General features: G+C 37.0%; 1 protein-coding gene across 3 annotated transcripts in view; it reads left to right on the top strand.

The window, feature by feature from the left end:
* CHM (CHM Rab escort protein) overlaps positions 1 to 16,464 on the top strand; it is a 244,230-nt gene that overhangs the window by 162,424 nt on the left and 65,342 nt on the right. For 2 of the 3 annotated variants that reach the window (XM_038587819.1, XM_038587821.1), the window contains exon 9: positions 3,105 to 3,182. The exons of the other annotated variant lie outside the window; for it this stretch is intronic. In XM_038587819.1, the coding sequence (XP_038443747.1) occupies positions 3,105 to 3,182 (78 nt within the window). The remainder of the gene's footprint in view (positions 1 to 3,104; positions 3,183 to 16,464) is intronic. 3 annotated transcript variants of the gene reach the window in all.

Raw genomic sequence — 16,464 nt, 5'->3', positions numbered from 1 at the left:
AAATATTTTCCCTAACAGGCATGATTGGAATGGGGAAAAAAGCCAATGAGAAGCATAAAAAACGTATATACATAGGCAGATGCATACTTTTGCAGTTGCATAAATTTACAGTAGATATCAAGTAATTCTTTCCAAGATGACAAAATACATCCTGTCCTCATTTGAAACAAAGAGGAAATTTGTTGGATTCTGACAGTGTCTGATTATTGGACTTCTTCCCTTATAGAATTCATCATCATCCACACAAACCAATCCTTAACATTCTTTAGATTCTTGTGTGCCATCTATATATTATATGTCCACTATTAATTAAATCGTGTTGAAAACGAGGTAATTTGTTGATGGCTTACTAAAATAAACAGTTCTAGATGCCTCTATTGCATTTTATATTTAACTGTATTTTTCAGAGGCCTCATTTACCCTAAAACTTAATAGAAGTTTTCTTAATAGAAATAAATTTTCGAAGAGACGCTTAATAGTATTATATACTAAAGTAGAAATGTATTTCACAGATAGTGTAATATATAATGAAAGGAGGTCTTTGTAAAAAAATGTAATTTTAAGTGGATTTCTCATACTTTTGGTAATACCATAATAGTCTATGGCATAATATTTTATGATTTTTTTAACTTTTTACAACTCCTGATTCTGAACTTGATCCCCTTTTTTGGAATGTAGAAAGATACCTAAAAATTGTTTTTCCCTGAGGTGAGGATTGATGTGTGTGTGTGTGTGTGTGTGTGTGTGTGTGTATAAAAACATGGACCAGTGTGACTGAAATGAAAAATTGTAGGTCACTTAGTTATAGCTGTTATAGGGAAGTTGGAAACACTGATGCTGTTACTCATGTAACAAAGATATCCCTAGGCAAATGAGAATGCTGACTGTGTGATTCACTTTTTTTTTTTAACTTGACTGTCCATTTTGGGACCTTAACCTAATTTAGCTTATTTATCTTTAGTGGGCCATCCTGTACCAGAATGAATTATTATCTAACCTTACCTATCCTAACTAGCTTGATCATGTTCAGTAAAATGAATTAAACTTAGAATGATAATAGTAGTATAATGCCATACTTCGTGAATGACACTAATCTCTACCAGTCATTTATATTTTTCATTATAACCTGGTTATGAAATATTCAAGTACACAGACTAATATAAAGGTCATCCATGTAACCATTCATAGTTTTGTCAAATCTTAACATTTTGCCATTTTTGCGTGCCCTCACATGCTCTCTTTCTTTCTCTCTCTCTCTCTCTCTCTCTCTGTGTGTGTGTGTGTGTGTGTGTGTGTGTTTATGGTTTTATTTAAGAGATTAAGAGAGAGAGAGCACGCATATGAGCTGGGGAGAGGGGCAAAGGGAGAAGCCGACTCCCCGCGGAGCAGGGAGCCCGACCCTGAGCTTGATCCCCAAGCTAGATCCCAGGACCCTAGGATCATGACCTGGGCCGAAGGTAGACGCTTAACTGACTGAGCCACCCAGGTGCCCCTTGATACATTTTTTTAAGAAACTGAACAATTGAAACTTCCAGTGTAATGTTTACTCCCTCTCTTCCCAAAGATAGCTGCTATCCTGATTTCGGTGTTTATAATTCCCTTAAATGTTTCTGCACTTTTACTGCATATATACATATCCATAAATTATATATAGTAGTATTTTGCATATGAAGTTCTGAAACTTTTTATAAATGATATCACTCTGAGTATATTCTTCCCAATTTGCTATTATCACTCAATTTTTGTCTTTTTGCCATTTATCCGTGTAGTTCATTCATTTAAATTGTTTATAGTATCCCATTATACAATGTGAGAGGTTAAGCCAACTGTGCAGTTAAAGGGTGCAGTCCCCACAAGACTGCCTGTACTTCAGGTACCCCACCCCATTTATTGTGTTGTTAATCCTCACTCAGGGTAAGATATTTTTCTTCATCTGTTATATAATTTTAGATTATAAACATATCATAAGGGAACTCTATCTGTGGCACTTTCATGTGGCTCCAGAAAGTTACAGCAATTGCTTCCACCAAGTCTTCAGAGGTGCTACTGACCAGAGCCACTTTTCTTTCATGGTATTTTATTGGTGAAGGGTTCTCTTGGATCATGTAGTATAATTTCAAACCCATAGCCTGTGTGAGGACAGACCACTGGTTATAAATACAGAGGTATAATCTTCTTTCACCTGGGTCTTTAGATAAAACATTTTTTGTTTTCTCCCTCTTGTGGGTTCCCCCCACCATCACCTTTTCACTGAAGTGTAGTTAAGGATCCAGACATTGAGATGAGAATATCTCATCTTCTACTCTCTGCCTTATTTGGATTCTAAGTCCTCTCTTGTCCCCATGTGAGCATTAAAACCCAAGCCCTTAAGTTCATGAGATAGGCAAACTCCTTAGAACTTCTGCAGCATTAGCTCATGTGCTTACTGCTCCAGTTTTCAGTTCCCAGTATAGTTTTTGCTTACTTTTATGGTAAGCAAAATCCCCAGGAGTCTCCCAGAGTCTTCCCTGCTTGCTTCCTCCTCAACACTTCTCTATGGTCACTTCTGTTTTTTTTAAGATTTATTTATTTATTTTACAAAGAGAGAGCAAGCTTGAGAGTGAGCTCACATAAGTGGGGGAAGGGCTGAATGAGAGGAGAGAGAGTCTCAAACAGACTCCCTGCTGGGCACAGAGCCTGACTTAGGGTTCAATCCCAGGAGCATGAAATCATGACCTGAGCTGAAATCCAGAGTCAGGTGTTCAACAGACTAAGCCACCTAGGTGCCCCTCTGTGATCACTTCTGTTGGTAGTCTCAGACATTACCTCTTGAGGATATTTGTAGCCTGTGTATCTTAGGTGGTAAGTGGTTTGGGGGAATAGCTGAGCTTCACTTGGAGATACTTTTGGCTCGATCATAATTCTAGGCTTGCACATTGTATTATTAGTACGGTACCTCTTGCATCAAAACTAATCTTCTGAGGGATTCTTAATATGACAGAAAATAAGTTATCAAAATTATTTTTCTGTAAGATCAGTTATTAAATGTAAGATATTTCAAAGAAAATACTGCTACCTTAATTTTCAACTCAATCCTAATTCACACTTTCATATTCTCTTCTTAGGATGTGTGCAGTGTTTGGTGGAATCTATTGTCTTCGCCATTCAGTACAGTGCCTTGTTGTGGACAAGGAATCCAGAAAGTAAGGATGATATAAGTTATGTTCCTATAATTACACCCCAAGCACAGGTGAAAAATGCTAAAGTCAATTTTAAAAAAATGATTCTTCAAAGATCCTCCTTGGTATTAATATCATATCAACCTTGATTAAAAGTAATTTGTATTTAGATCCTCCAGAACAAAGAAAGTAAGTTCAGAATGGAGAAACTAAATTAATTTCCCTGCAATATAACTATAGCTCCTGGTCATCCAAGCTTGGAAGACAAATCATTTCAGTTGCCAGGGGTGGGTGTTGAGTGATATTAGTTTTCCTTGTGCCCTTATCTCCTCTAATTGATTTTTATCAGATGATAACAAAGCCCTCTGTTATTGCGTTTTTAAAAATGGAGCTCATCTAAAGACTCATCAGATTAATCTCTGCTGATAATGCATGTCACTCCTAAGAGAAAATAATTTAATGATTTTTTAGGTAGATTGTTGTCATAAACTATGCTGCCTTGTTATCTGAGGATAAATTCTTATACAATCATATTAGGCCTACAGACCAGTTTTGGATTGAAATAAGAATGTACCTGCTTTTAAAAAATGTCAAGCAAAAAAAAATAAAAAAATTAAAAAAATGTCAAGCACTATCTATTTATGTCTGTGTTTTTATATTTCAATTATATTTTTCCAGGATTTATTATTTGGTTACTAAGATATGCCCTTGTCTGAATTACACTAAGTAGTACTCTTTGATTTCTGTGTTTAAATTAAAACTATCTTAAGTTTTAGGAGCTGTTTAAATTGCTATGTATTTCTCTTTCTAGTTATGTGTTGGTAAGCATCTACTAACCTATATCTCTGGTATGACTATTTTTAGGAGTATATAAACAAGTAGTATTGTTCAAGCCATAAAATAATGTTGTGAACTGGAAGTTTAAAAATATAAGCTGTTTCATTTTACAGTAATTTTGTATAGTCTGAGTGTCATAATTTCCTATAGACTAATTATAATACAAACAACTAGTATTTTGAGAGATGGTGGAAAAAAAATTCAAGTCTGGAACATTCAATATTTAGGCAGTGAATTTACCTTAGAAAGTAATTCTCTAGTATAAGATAATATAGAGATAGTTTAAAGGCTTGTAAAGTATGTTTAGCACATTAATTCAAAGGTACCACATAAATGAAAAATGATAATATATAGATTTTTCACTATCCTTGAAGTCCCAGGATATTCATATACTAGGTGTGGAGATTCATGAAGGAATTGTTTTTAAGCCACCTTGAGTCATTTTTCCTTCTACATTGATTTTGAAGCATGAGTGTGTTCCCATAATGGAAAGCCAGATAGTGAATTGTTTTTTTGGTTATTATTTACTTAGATCCTTTTACCTTTTTGGGGCCCAATTCCAGTTTTACTTTTTACTCTTAGTGACATGAAGAATTTAGATGGCTCACGTTTCTTTTTTTAACAAATGAATACATTAGTTATAGTAATAGCATGTGTTCAACTAAAGGTTACATTTACCTTAACTTTGATGTAGTCTTTATTATAAACTCTGGAGAGAGATCTGCTACAGATTTCAGTTCCAACAGATAGCATAGGGCTAAGGTTCTAAAGATGAAATGTTGGTAGTTTTCAAATTTTAATGTGCCTAAGAATCACTGGGGAAACTAGTTCTCTTTTTGTTTTGTTTTGTTTTTAAAGAGATTTCTCTGCCTCACCTCCAGAGAGTAAAATTGTATAATTTGTTTAGAATGGAGCTAGGGAATTTGCAGTTTTGAGGAACACGCCAAATGAATCTAATGTAGGTGGCCCATAGATAACACTAAGAAACACTGATCTGTGAAGTTCAGGATTTAGCCAGTGTTCTAAGATAGGGTGGAGCTTTAGATCTTAATTCATCCTAGGCCCTTATCAAGACGATTGTTCTGGATCTACTGGAGTCAAATATGATTCTTAGTTATTTTTGTTTGGTTTTTGTTATTTTCATTAAGGTATAAATGTTTTTGTTTTGTTTTGTTTTGTTTTCCCCAAATTTTTATTTAAATTCTGTCTAGTTAACAAAGTGAAATATTAGTTTCAGGTATAGAATTTAGTGATTTCATCACATACAGTACCTGGTATTCATCACAAGTGCCCTCCTTAATAGCCATCACCGGTTTAACCCATCCCACTTCCCTTCTAGTAACTATCCGTTTGTTCTCTGTAGTTGGCCTGATTCTGGGTTTGCCTCTCTTTTATTCCTGCCTATGTTCATTTGCTTTGTTTCTTTAATTCCACATGTGAATGAAATCATATGGTGTTTATCTTTATCTGACTGACTTATTTCACTTATCTTAATAGTCTCTAGCTCTGTCCATGTCATCATAAACAACAAGATTTCATTCTTTTTGATGGATGAGTACGCGTATATACACACCTTTATCCATTCATTGATCCATGGACATTTGGGCTTTTTCCATTAATTCACTATTATTGATGATGCTGCTTTAAACATTGGGGTGCATGTATCCCTTTGAATCAGTATATTTCTTTGCTTTGGGCAAAAAAAAAATAGTAGTGTAATTGCTGGGTTGTAGGGTAGTTCTATTTTTAACTTTGTGAGGAACCTCCATACTGTTTTGCAGGGTGGCTGCACCAGTTTGCATTCCCACCAACAGTGTAAGAGGTTTGCCCTTTTTCTTCATCCTCACCAACAGCTCTTGTTTCCTATGTTGTTAATTTTACTCATTCTGACAGGTATAGGGTGATATCTCATTGTAGTTTTGGTTTGCATTTTGCTGATGATGAGTGATGTTGAGCATCTTTTTATGTGTGTCTTGACCATCTGTGTGTCTTCTTTGGAAAAATGTCTACTCATGTCTTCTCATTTTTTAACAGGATTATTTGTTTCTTGGGGGTTGAGTTTGATAAGTTCTTTAAATATTTTGGATACTAATCCTTCATCAGATATGTTATTTGCAAATACTTTCTCCCACTCTGAAATTTGCCTTTTGGTTTTGTTGATCATCTTCTTTGCTGTGCAGAAGCTTTTTTATTTTGAGGAAGTCTCAGTAGTTTATTTTTGCTTTTGTTTCCCTTGCCTCAGGAGACCTATCTAGTAAGAAGTTGCTACAGCCAACGTCAAGTAAGTTACTTCCTCCGTTCTCCTCTAGGATTTTAATGGTTTCCCATCTCACAGTTAGGTCTTTAATCCGTTTTGAATTTATTTTTCTGTATGTTGTAAGACAGCAGTCCAGTTTGAGACTTCTGCATACTGCTATCCAGTTTCCCCAGTACAATTTGTTAAAGATACTGTCTTTCTTCCATTGGATATTCTATCCTGCTTTGCCAAATATTAGTTAACCATATAGTTGTGGGTTTATTTCTGGATTTTTTATTATGTTTTACTGATTTATGTGTCTATGCCATTTCCATGCTGTCTTGATGACTGCAGCTTTGTAATATAACTTGAAGACCATTTCTGATGCTCCAGCTTTTTTTAAAAAAAAAGATTTTATTTACTTCTTCATGAGATACACAGAGAAAGAGAGGCAGAGACATAGGCAGAAGGAGAGGCAGGCTTCCCACCGGGAGCCTCACGTGGAACTCCATCCCAGGACCTGAGGCAAAGGCAAATGTTCAGCCACTGAGCCACCCAGGTGCCGCTCCAGCTTTACTTTTCTTTTTCAAGATTGCTTTGGCTATTTGGAGTCTTTTGTGTTTCCTACAAATCTGAGGATTCTTTGTTGTAATTCTATGTAAATTGCTGTTGGTATTTTGATTGTTTTGGTTATATTTTAACAATATTTGTTCTTCCACTCCATGAATATGGAAGGTTTTTCCATTTTTTTGGTGTCATCTTCAGTTGCTTTCATAAATGTTGCATAGATGTTTTACCTCTTTGGTTATGTTTATTCCTAGATATCTTATGGGTTTTGGTAATATTATAAATAGGATAGATTCTTTAATTTCTCTTTCTGGTGCTTCATTATTGGTGTATAGAAATGCAACAGATTTCTGTATGTTGTTTTTCTATCCTGTGACTTTACTGAAATCATGTATCAGTTCTAGCAATTTTTTAGTGGAGTCTTTAGGGTTTTCTATATACAGTATCATGTCATCTGCAGTTAGTCCAAGTTTGGCTTCCTCCTTGCTGATTTGGATGCCTCTTATTCCTTTTTGCTGTCTGCTGAGACTAGGATTTCCAATAGTATGTTGAGTAACATAACAGTAGTGAGAGTGGACATCCCCATCTTTTTTTTTTTAAGATTTTATTTATTTATTCATGAGAGATGCAGAGAGAGAGAGAGAGAGAGAGAGAGGCAGAGACACAGGCAGAGGGAGAAGCAGGCTCTATGCAGGGAGCCTGATGCGGGACTCCATCCCAGGTCACCAGGATCACACCCTGGACCGAAGGCAGGCGCTAAACCGCTGAGCCACCCAGGGATTCCCCTGGACATCCCCATATTATCCCTGACCATAGAGGAAAAGCTCTATTTCTCCCCCTTTGAAGAAGATAATAGCTGTGGGTTTTTCATATATGGCCTTTATTATGTTGAAGTTTGTTCCCTCTGTCCTTAGTTTTGCTGAGGGTTTTTATCATGTTGTACTTTGTCAAATGCTTTTTCTGTATCTATCAAAAGGATTCTTACCCTTTATTTTATTAATATGGTATATCATGTTGATTGATTAGCAAATATTGAATGACCCTTGCAGCACAGGAATAAATCCCACTTGATCTTAGTGAATGATTCTTTTAACATACTGTTGGATTCAATTTGCTAGTATTTTGTTGAGAATTTTTTTTTAATCTATGTTCATCAGGGATATCAGCCTATAGTTTTCTTTATTAGTGGAGTCTTAGTTTGGTTTTGGAATCAGGGTAATGCTGGCCTCATAAACTGAATTTGGAAGTTCTCCTTCAATTTCTGTTTTATATAATGGTTTGAGAAGAGTAGATAGTAACTCTTTTTTAAGTGTTTGTTAGAATTCCTCTGGGAAGCCCCCTGGCCCTGGACTTTTGTTTTTTGGAGATTTTTGATTACTGACTCAATTTCTGTGCCGGTTATTGGACATGATCTTTTTTTTTTTTTCAGTTTTGGTAGTTTATATGTTTCTAGGAATTTGTTTCTTCCAGGCTGTCCAATTTGTGGGCATATAGTTTTTCATACTATTCTCTTATAATTTGTATTTCTTTGGTGTCAGTTGCTGTTTTTCCTCTCTCATTTGTTATTTATTAGAGAGCTTTCTCTTTTGTCTGTGATAAGTCTGGGTGGGAGTTACCAATTTTTAAAAATTTTTTCAAAGAACTAGCTCCTGGTTGCGTTTTTCTGTTGTTTTTTCTATATCATTTATTTCTGCTCTAGTCTTTAGTATTTCTCATCTTCTGATGGCTTTAGGCGTCATTTGTTCTTTTTCTAGGTCCATTAGGCGTGAGGTTAGGTTATTTGAAATTTTTCTTGCTTCTTGAGGTAGGTCTGTATTGGTATATCCTTCTTGTGACTGCTTTTGCTGCATCCCAAAGGTGTTAGATCCCTGTGTTTTCATTTGTTTCCATGTATTTTTTTATTTCTTCTTTGATTTCCTGTTTGACCCATTCATTCTTTAGTAGCATGTCCTTTAAACTCCATGTTTCTGTGGTCATTACATATTTTGTCCTTATGGTTTTCTTCAAGTTTCATAGCGTTATGATCTGAAAACATGCATGGTATGATTTCAATTTTTTTTTATTTGTTGAGTCTTAATTTGACCCAGTGATCTGTTGTGGAGAATGTCTCATATGTACTCAAAATGAATGTGTATTCTACTGCTTTAGGATAAAATGTTCTGAATATATTTGTTAAGTCCATCTGGTCCAGTGTGTCTTTCAAAGCCACTGTTCCCTTGTTGATTTTCTGCTTAGATCCACCCATTCCTGTAAGTGGAGTATTAAAGTCCCTACTATTGTTGTATTATTATCAGTAAGTTCCTTTATGTTTGTTATTAGTTGTTTTATATATTTGGGTGCTCTCTAGTTGGAGGTATAAATATTTATAGTTGTTTAATCTTTTAAAGTCTTTGTATTAAAATCTCATTTGTCTGATATCAGTATTGCTACTCTAGCTTTCTTTTGACTTCCATTATGCATGAGAAATGTTTCTCCATCCCTTCACTGTCAATCTGCAGACGTCTTTATGTCTAAAATGAGTCTCTTATGGCAGCATATAGATGCATCTTAGTTGTTAATCCATTCTGACACGCTGTATCTTTAGATTGGTGCATTTAGTCCATTTACATTCAGAGTAACTATTGGTAGGTATGAATTTAGTGCCATTTTATTATTTGTTTTGTCATTCTTTCTGGAGACTTTCTCTGTTCTTTTTTAGTCTTTGTCATTTCTGGTCTTTCCTCCCCATTCAAAGAGCTCCCTTTAATATTCTTGCAGGGCTGGGTTAGTGGTCACGAATTCCTTTAGTTTTTGTTTGAGTGGGAAACTCTCTCTCTTTCCATTCTGAATGATAGCCTTGCTGGATAGAGCATTCTTGGCTGCAGATTTTTCCTATTCCACACTTTTAATTTATCATGTCCCTCCCTTCTGGCTTGTCACGTTTCTGTGGAGAGATCTACAGCTAGCCTTATGGGTCTTCTTCCTTTGTATGTTAGAGACCTTTTGTCCTGCTGCTTTTAGGATTTTTTTCTTTATCACCATATTTTGCAAATTTATAATATATTTTGGTGTTGGCTTACTTTTATTGGTTTTGATAGGAGTTCTCTCTGTCTCCTGGATCTGGATATCGCTTTCCTTCCCTGGATTAGGGAAGTTTTCATCTATTATTTCCTCAAATAAACCTTATGTTCACTCTTCTTCTGGGACTCCAATGCTATAAGTGTATTTATGTTTGATGAATCCACTGAGTTCCCTAAGTCTGGTCTCATGATCCATAATTCTTTTTTCTCTCTTTGGTTTAGTTTCATGATTTTCCATTGTTCTGTCTTCCATATCACTTATTTGTTTCTGTGCTGCTTCATCCTTCTGGTCATTATATCCTGTCTGATTAAAATCTTAGTTATTGCATTTTTATTCCAGGTAATTAGCTTTTATCTGTGTGGTAAGGGCCTCCATGAAGTCTCTATATTTTTTAAAAATATTTTATTTATTTATTCATGAGAGAGAAGGAGAGAGAGAGATACAGACATAGGCAGAGGGAGAAGCAGGCTCCATCTCCATTCCATGCAGGGAGCCTGACGTGGGACTCGATCGCTGATCTCCAGGACCACACCCGGGCTGAAGGCGGCACTAAATTGCTGAGCCACCTCAGCTGCCCCCCATGCAGGCATATTTATGTATTTCAAATAAGTCTCTGGCCATGATCTTTTCTTGTTGTTTCATTTGGGATGAATTACTCTATCTTGGCATTTTATCTAAGTCTCTGTCTTCTTGTTTGTGTTTGAAAAGCCTATTATGTGTCCTATTCCTAAGAGTAAAGGCTTTATGAAGAAGAGGTCATATAGTGTCCTGGACCTGGTGCTTGAGGGAGTATTTCTGGCATGTGCTGGGTTTCACTTAGCTGCTGTGCTTTGGCTGCCCTATCCTTCAGGCCAGTCATCTGCAGAGGCTCTCCTTGCCTGCAGTGGGGATTGTTTGGTCCTTAGGCTGAATATGGCGAGTTTTAACTAGGTGTGCTCTGTTCTGCTTGTTAAATTAGACCTGATGCTACATCTGCTAGAACTGAAGCCTTGCAGAACTCTGTTTGGGAAATGTGGTATTTGTAAGATTTTCTGCTGGTCTTATGGGGAAGAGGCCTTCTTTGCTGGGACTTAGGCACACTTACCTGAGAAAATGGTACTAGCAGAGTGCAGGAGGTTGGGACTTGGTATAAACAGGTTAGTCAGCCAGTATTGGCACTGTGCTGTTTACTAAAACTTGCTTATACTGAGAGGCTGGGAAGGGAAATGGTGCCACTAGCTCCTTTATCCCCAGAGAGGAGTCTCAGTGCTTACCACTCTCAGGGAACCACTTCCAGAAGAGTAAATAATCTCCCCTCCTCACGAGTTTAAAATTTTTCAGATCACCATTATCATACTTTCTCTGTGTTGCTTGTCTGCCTGGAGCAGTACAGTGCACTTTGGACTCTCTTCCAGCAAGCATACAGACTTTTATTTTATTTATATTTAAAATCAATTAATTAACATGTAGTATTAGTTTCAGAGGTAGAGTTTAGTGATTCATCATTTGCATATAATACCCAGTTTTCATTGTATCAAGTGGGCTCCTTAATGCCCATCACCCAGTTACCCCATCCCAACCCACCTCCCCTCCAACAACCCTCAGTTTGTTTCCTGTTGTCGAGTCTCTTAAGGTTTGTCTCCCTCTCTGATTTTTGTCTTATTTTATTTTTCCTTCCCTTCCCATATTTTGATTTGTTTTGTTTCTGAAATCCCACGTATGAATGAAATCATATATTTGTCTTTCTCTGGCTGACTTATTTCACTTAGCATAATACCTTCTAGTTCCATCCATGTTGCTGGAAATGGTGAAATTTCATTATTTTTGATGGCTGAGCAATATTCTATTGTATATACCACCACCTGTTCTTTTTTTTTTTTTTTTTTTTTTTTATGATAGTCACAGATTGAGAGAGAGAGGCAGAGACACAGGCAGAGGGAGAAGCAGGCTCCATGCACCGGGAGCCCGATGTGGGATTCGATCCCGGGTCTCCAGGATCGCGCCCTGGGCCAAAGGCAGGCGCCAAACCGCTGCGCCACCCAGGGATCCCCACCACCTGTTCTTTATCCATTTGTCTGTTGGTGGACATCTGGATTCTTTCCGTATTTTGGCTATTGTGGACATTAAGCGTGCAGACTTTTAAAATTCCAAACTTTAGGGAAGTGCTATGACAGGAGCCTGTTCTGGTTTTCTGGAGGAGAGTCTCGCTGCTGGAAGACATGCAGGTTTGACTGAGAAGGGCAGTTGCATAGAATGCAGAGGAATGGGATTTGGAGCAAGTAGGCTAAAGAGCCAGTTGGGGGCAAGAAGCTCTCAGGAGGTGTCTCTGCCTATGCTGGGGGGGGGGGGTAACGGCAACTGCTGGCTCTTTTTTCTCCAGAGAGGAGGAGAGGTGTCTCTGTGAATGCCACCTCTCAACACATGTGCTCAAAGAAGAGAGAACAGTCTCTCCCTCTTGGGCCTTAGGTGATTCTCAGATGAGCTCTCTGTTCTCAGGCTGTTTGCCTGCCATCTCTCCAGGTATAGGGTGATGCCCTCAGGGCTCTATCTCAGGAAATCCCAAAGTCCTCTGAAACTGCAGTCTTTGAGCCCAGCTGGTTGTAAAAACTCACAAAAATCATCCCCTCTCATTTTCCCAACCAGTGGCTTTGGGGAAGTATTCTCCTTGTGAACTTCTCTGTGTGCTCCCCTCTCTCTCACCTTTCTGTGCAACCAGGGCTCCCTCCCCTCCACTGCACCTGTGATGCATGATCCCTTTCTCCCCAAACCACATCTCTGCTTCCTACCTTCCCGGATGTGGCCTCTTCTCTCCCTTTTGTTGTGGAGTTTATTCTGCCAGTCCTCAGGTCAGTTTCTTGTATATTCAGAATGATTTGATAGTTAACTAGTTGTGTTTGAGGGAAGAGAGAAGCCTAGGTTCCTTCTGCTATGTCTCAGTCAAGCTCCTTTCCTGAATTTTAAATAGCAGACATACCGCTACTTATTTAACATTTACTTTTATGTCTTCATGGAAAGACCTCAAACATAATAATTACTGTCCAATAACTCCTAAGGCATGCAGGGTCCAGTAGCCCTTGAATGAGGGAAGACCTGGAACTCCATCACTGCTGTGAATGACAGTGAGTGAGTCACTTTTCTCTGGGCCATAAAGATCTGTAAGATGAGTTAGATGGACTCTCCAATAATCATTGAGTTGCCTTCCTTATGTAATGTGCTTTGATTGTGTTAATAAAAGTACTTAGAAAGTACTTAGATTTTCCTTGACAGTTATAAGTAAATTATCCTAACATGTTGTATAAGCTTAAATGTAGACCATTCTTACATACTAGGTAATCCTCAGTCCCAGTGAGAAATTAAAAAAAAAAAAAAACTTCTATAGATATAAATGAAATAGCAAAATGTCTATTGAGACTATTGTATTATTATTTTATTAGACTTCCAGTTTTCCAATGAATATTTTTTATTGTCCATTTTGGTTGCTTAAGATACAGCCATTTTGGATTCTGCTTGTGATTCTTTTACTTGAACATTTATTCCAAGCCATAATTATTTACTTCCTTAATAGTGGAACAATTTTTAAATTTGACCCACATTCATAGTATTCATGGTATCTACGGTATTCTCACGATAGTGTATTGCTTAAGTGATCTTTTAAAAGTTTTGTTTGAGACCACCAATACTTAAAAATTGTAAATTCATACCTTCACTAATAATCACCAAATTTATAATTTTTACCTTTATAATAAAAATCCTATTCTGTCAAGTCAGATAGTCTCTCTAAATATCTAAAGGTAGGGCAGCCCCGGTGGCTCAGTGGTTTAGTGCCGCCTTCAGCCCAGGGCCAGATCCTGGAGACCCAGGATTGAGATCTGCGTCGGGCTCCCTGCATGGAGCCTGCTTCTCCCTCTGCCTGTGTCTCTGCCTCTCTCTCTGTCTGTGTCTCTCATGAATAAATAAACAAAATCTTTTAAAAAAAATAAATAAATATCTAAAAGTAGCATTGATTAAAGTTGAACTCAGGCTAATTTATCTCTCCCAAATACTACTTTCATATTCAAAATCAAATACTTAAGAGAACTACCAGTAATAGTTTTGTAGGATTGCAGGGTTCTTATCTCACAGAGTCAAAGAATGAATCTCATGAACCCAAAAGGGTGAAGTGAAGTGAAAGTTTATTAAGTGAAGGTGAGAACAGAAAGAAAATAGAGAGCTTTTTAGCTCTCTAGAGTGGGAAAGGGACCCTAATGTGTTGCCTTTGAGGGATTTCAGCGGCAGTCTTTTATTGAGAACTGACTGGGAAGCTTGTTTTTTATTTTTATTATTTTGAGATTCTTGTGTCCTCTTGGTTTGTTCCCTTATCTTTTGTTTAGCTCTGTCTCAGCATCTCCACCTGCCAGGAATAGTTTCAGAGGGTGTCAGGGGTCTCCTATCTCTCCTGCATATACCTTAACCGCTTCCCTATTTATGAGACAGGACCTGTGGGCAGAAAGAGCTATACTGTGTTTGTAAGGAAAGCTAATTGTATACTTTTTAATTAGTGGGGGTTAGGAACAGTGCAAGTCTCCAAAGAATCTGGAATCAAGGTTTTCAGGACCTTGAGGGGCCAACTGCTGCCAAGATAAGGTTACTTTTTAGCATAAGGTGCTAAGGCAGCCCCGAGTTCCTTGAAGAATGTCATCCTCTGAATGTTTCAGGTACCTATCAGTGGGCTGCAAGCTGCAAAGATTTAAATTTAAGTGACATTTCTTTTGCCTTTGTTTCCTACATCAATAGGAGTTATCAGGACTCGAATATAAAGTGAGGGAAAATTTGTTGAGGGAAAAATCTTGAACTTATATTTATCCAGCATGTATCCAGCAATATATCCAGCATATATTTCTTTTTAAGGAATCCAGGTTGACTTAACTAATTGTTTATTCTATGTGTAATTAGAATATTAATACATCAGCAAAGATTTGCATTTGTCTCCTTATGGTCTTAGATTGCCTCTCTTTCCCTGTTTTTCTGTGTGGAATACTCGGCATCCCCTTTGATGTAATTAAGAACTACTCATGCTTGAGTTCTAAGGTCTATGTTTATTTTCTGATTCTACAAACTATATCAGAATGCTCTGCTAGGCCCCATGAGCCAGGTCCCCTTGTATGATTGTTAGTTTCATGTAAGAAAAGACAAGAACTCACTACTATACGTCCAGAAACAAAGCAGGTTCCTATCACGCATTATACTCAGTAGCTATGTGTTAAATGAATGAATGAATCTTAAAAAACTGATGATAGAAAAAAAAAAAAAAACTGATGATAGTCTTTGGTGCTTTCTTTTCATCATCCATTGAGGAAAGTTGTAGAAGCATAAATGATCATAACATTGAATTCAGTGTGGTGATTACACATCAAAGTATTGTACAAACTTTGAACAAAGAAATATAGAATATTAACCTTATTTTCAGATAGATCTTATTTTTCATTTTTACTTAGTTTGCTTTTCCTGAGAGCCTCATTGACTGTGCTTTCTTTGCTATATTATCCATTGACTCTGCTTTTCAATTTTCATAGGACATAGGTTATCAGCAGTTCTTTTCTATACCCTGTCACTAAATTCTAATACTGAACCCCTCTATTAACTGTTTCTGGAAATACTGCTCTTGTTGAGCAGCTTTCTTTTTCTTTGCAGCCGTGCTGACTGGAAAACTCCTATAAGGTAAATTTGGCCATTTACCAGTATAGTATTTGATACAGGGGTAGAGTGTGAATGATCTTGGACCAGATATGTCTATAACCAGTAGTCTGAATCTAATTACTTCAACTAGTGTTCTTTTGTACTTTTAGCTATCTCACTTACTAGAATTCCTGCTGTGACTGTTTCTTGGAGATATCTTTTCTCTGATGTCAGAAATCTTGGAGATATCTTGGAGATATCTTTTCTCTGATGTCAGAAAAATCATACCTTTTCCAGATCCTTGAAAGTTAGTAATGAATGGTATGTTAGAGCAAGTATGAGATGACTGCTCTTACTACCATTGGTCATTATAGGAAAATTGCTGCATTTCTGATTTTAGCATGTCTCATTTGCAAAATAGCAGTGATAATATTCTATACATTTAACCTGCACAACCCCCAACCTCCATGCTAGTTGCTACAGGAGTAATGAGATGAATAAAACATGGACCTTGTCTTTGTGTACAAAGAGGGCAGTAAACAGTGTAGTCTCTTAAGTCAAATAGACTTGGACCTATATCCTGGCTTCCCCACTTAGTAAATGAATGGACTTTAAAAGTTATTTAACCTCCCTGTGCTCCAGTTTCTGTATAAAGTGGGACATGACAGTAAGTACCTCATTTGGTTATTATGATTATTAACAGATAAAGCAGGTAGAACCATTTGTTACACTAAGTAGCAGCTCAATACATGTTAGCTAGTTGCAATTAATGTAATTGGATATTTTGGAATCCCATGGAGGAGATATATCCTGAAGATCCATCTGTGCCCAAGCTAAGGAGTTTGGACTGTAATCAGTGGTGGTTTTAAGTGGATATATAACAAGATTAGATTTGCTACTTTAAGTTATTAATTCTGGCACTGATTTTAGAAGAAGTACTTTGATGATAAGAGATTCTTTTACCTCCTAAAT

Source organism: Canis lupus, chromosome X (assembly GCF_011100685.1).
Source record: "Canis lupus familiaris isolate Mischka breed German Shepherd chromosome X, alternate assembly UU_Cfam_GSD_1.0, whole genome shotgun sequence".
Lineage (NCBI taxonomy): Eukaryota > Metazoa > Chordata > Mammalia > Carnivora > Canidae > Canis > Canis lupus.
This window is presented reverse-complemented; position numbering and strand designations above follow the sequence as displayed.